The 2,486-nt window shown below is 54.0% G+C and overlaps 1 protein-coding gene across 1 annotated transcript in view; it reads right to left on the bottom strand.

Moving 5' to 3' along the window:
* LOC126406356 (synapse differentiation-inducing gene protein 1) overlaps positions 1-970 on the bottom strand; it is a gene marked incomplete at its 5' end in the record, with an annotated part of 20,127 nt that extends 19,157 nt beyond the window's left edge. Inside the window, 2 exons of the mRNA XM_050070563.1 lie at positions 316-926; position 970. Coding sequence (XP_049926520.1) covers positions 316-926; position 970 — 612 coding nt within the window. The remainder of the gene's footprint in view (positions 1-315; positions 927-969) is intronic.
* Between the last annotated feature and the right edge of the window lie 1,516 nt (positions 971-2,486).

The following is a 2,486-nucleotide window of genomic DNA, read 5'->3' as shown; positions in this document are numbered from 1 at the left end:
AGTATTTCTGATTCTGATTCTGATTCTGATGATGACTTCCTGTTCTACATGATGATGACTTTCTGTTCTACATGATGATGACTTCCTGTTCTACATGATGATGACTTCCTGTTCTATAAGCTGATGACTTCCTGTTCTATAAGCTGATGACTTCCTGTTCTACATGATGATGACTTCCTGTTCTATAAGCTGATGACTTCCTGTTCTACATGATGATGATTTCCTGTTCTATAAGCTGATGACTTCCTGTTCTACATGATGATGACTTCCTGTTGTCACAGTCACTCTAAATAAACAAACAGAAGTGATCTTCACCTCGAGCTCCTGGAACTCATCATCATCGTCGATGTCGTACGACAGCGTGTGAATCTTTGCGTCCTCTCCAGAGAAGTCCAGAAACTTCCTGTCAGCGAACAGCAGCGCCTCCTTCATGGAGGAGGAGGCAGCAGCAGCTGAGGAGGAGGCGTCGGGGCCGAGCCCCTCGATAAAGGTGGTCTCGCAGCAGTCTCCTCCTCCCGCCTCTCCCCACGCCCGCAGAACGCTCTCTGGACACAGGAGGAGGCCGGGGGCGGGCCTGAGGCGGGGGTCCGACAGCGTCTGGTGGGGGAGGAGAGCGCTGGGGTTGAGGAGCTGAGGAGGAGCCCCACCGCCTCCTCCCCCTCTCCCTCCTGCGCTGCTCCTCTCCTGCGGAGTGTTCACCACCACATGACCCTGATACTGAGGAGCTGAGTACACCAACAGCAGCGCCTCCCGAGGCTCCGCCCCCAGTCTGTGGGTGTTGATGAGGCCATTTTGTCTGCAGGTGTCTTCTCCTCCTCCACGACCTCCAGCTCCACCTTCTCGTTCTCCTCCACCTCCAGCTCCTCCTCCTCCACCTCCTCCTCCATGACCTCCACCTCCAGCTCCTCCTTCTCCTCCACCTCCAGCTCCTCCTTCTCCTCCACCTCCTCCTCCTCCTCCTCCTCCTCCTCCTCCTCCTCCTCCTCCTCTTGGTGAAGCTCTCCCCAGTTTGGAGGAGGTCTCAGTCTCTTCTGCTCGACCTTCCTCCTCTTCTCCCTCCATCCCTGCTGGAAGCTCTGCTGGTTGCTCCTCCTCCTCCTCCTCCTCCTCAGAGGTGTCTCTCAGAGGGGTCAGAGGTCAGAGGTCAGGCATCGCAGCTGAACTCTCCTGAAAAAACAGAAAACATTCGAACTGAAAAAAAACCCACGTTTTCTTTTCTCCGTGAATTCAGGTCCTCTGACCCTCAGTGCAACCACACGAGACATTTCTTGCAACCCAAACGATGATACGAGTCATTTGTTGCGACCCAGACGACCACATGAATCCTTTGCTCCGCCTCTCAATGCGACCACACGAGTCATTTGTTCCGACCCAGACGACCAAGTGAGTCACTTGTTCCGACCCACCTGGGGGATGTAAATATCGGCCATAATATTATTTAGCATCCGTTAGCTAGCTAACCTGCTCTTTGCTAATGCAGTACATTTTCAGCAGCATATAGGCGTAGGTTTGGTTCTCGTGTGGGCGGAGACAGCGTCACATGATGCCGATGACGCTCCTCCGTCTGTTTGAAATTCACTGTTTAAAAAGGAGACGAAGAAGAAGACGGTGAAACATCAGTGTGTGATCAGAGATGACACAACGCTGCTGACATCAGTGCACTGCACAGGAAGTGTCCTGACAGAAGGACGTGTCCGTCCACGTGTCTGTGACGTCACACTGAGGTCCAGCTGGGGACAAACTGTATGAAGTCAAAGTGTCTCCACCTGCTGCTCCATCACCAACATGCTGCTCCATCACCAACATGCAGCTCCATCACCAACATGCAGCTCCACCCTGCACACAGTCACAGTGCTGTGTGTGATCACTCAGTCATGGTGACGGTGACGTCACTGTCCTGTGGTTCTGTGTATATGACGTCATGGTATGTGATATTTACTGTGTGTTTGTGTTGAGCTCATCACATAGACCTGCAGCAGCCTGGAGCACGCGCACGCTCATACACACACGCGCGCGCGCACGGATGTTTACAGGCCGCATACATAAACACAGATGTCTTTAAATCTCGTCGTGGCTCCGCTGAATACCGACACTGTCACCGGCGATGCTAAACATGTCGTGTGATCACGAGAGGACAGAACACACACGCATACACATGTCCGCACGCGCGCGCATACTCACCTCCCAAGGTGAGACATGAGACCCTGCATCCAGGCTTCACACCGACCCCTCCTCTGTCCTACTGCCGCCCTCCGAGCGCTCTTAGCGGCGTACAGGAGCCCGGAGTCCCGCTGTGATGGTCCGGTGCTCCGAGAGAGAAGGAGCCAAGAGAGAGGAGAGACAGGCGGGCAGGCAGGTGTCCGTCTGACCGGAGGATGGTTCTCCTGCAGAGAAGAGATGAAGAGGAGGAGGAGGAGGCATGTGTACTGAATACAGAGGAGGTGTGTGTGTGTGTGTGTGTGTGTGTGTGTGTGTGTGTGTGTGTG

Source organism: Epinephelus moara, chromosome 19 (assembly GCF_006386435.1).
Source record: "Epinephelus moara isolate mb chromosome 19, YSFRI_EMoa_1.0, whole genome shotgun sequence".
Taxonomy (NCBI): domain Eukaryota; kingdom Metazoa; phylum Chordata; class Actinopteri; order Perciformes; family Serranidae; genus Epinephelus; species Epinephelus moara.
Note: the sequence above shows the minus strand (reverse complement) of the source record. Positions and strands in the feature narration are given on the sequence as shown.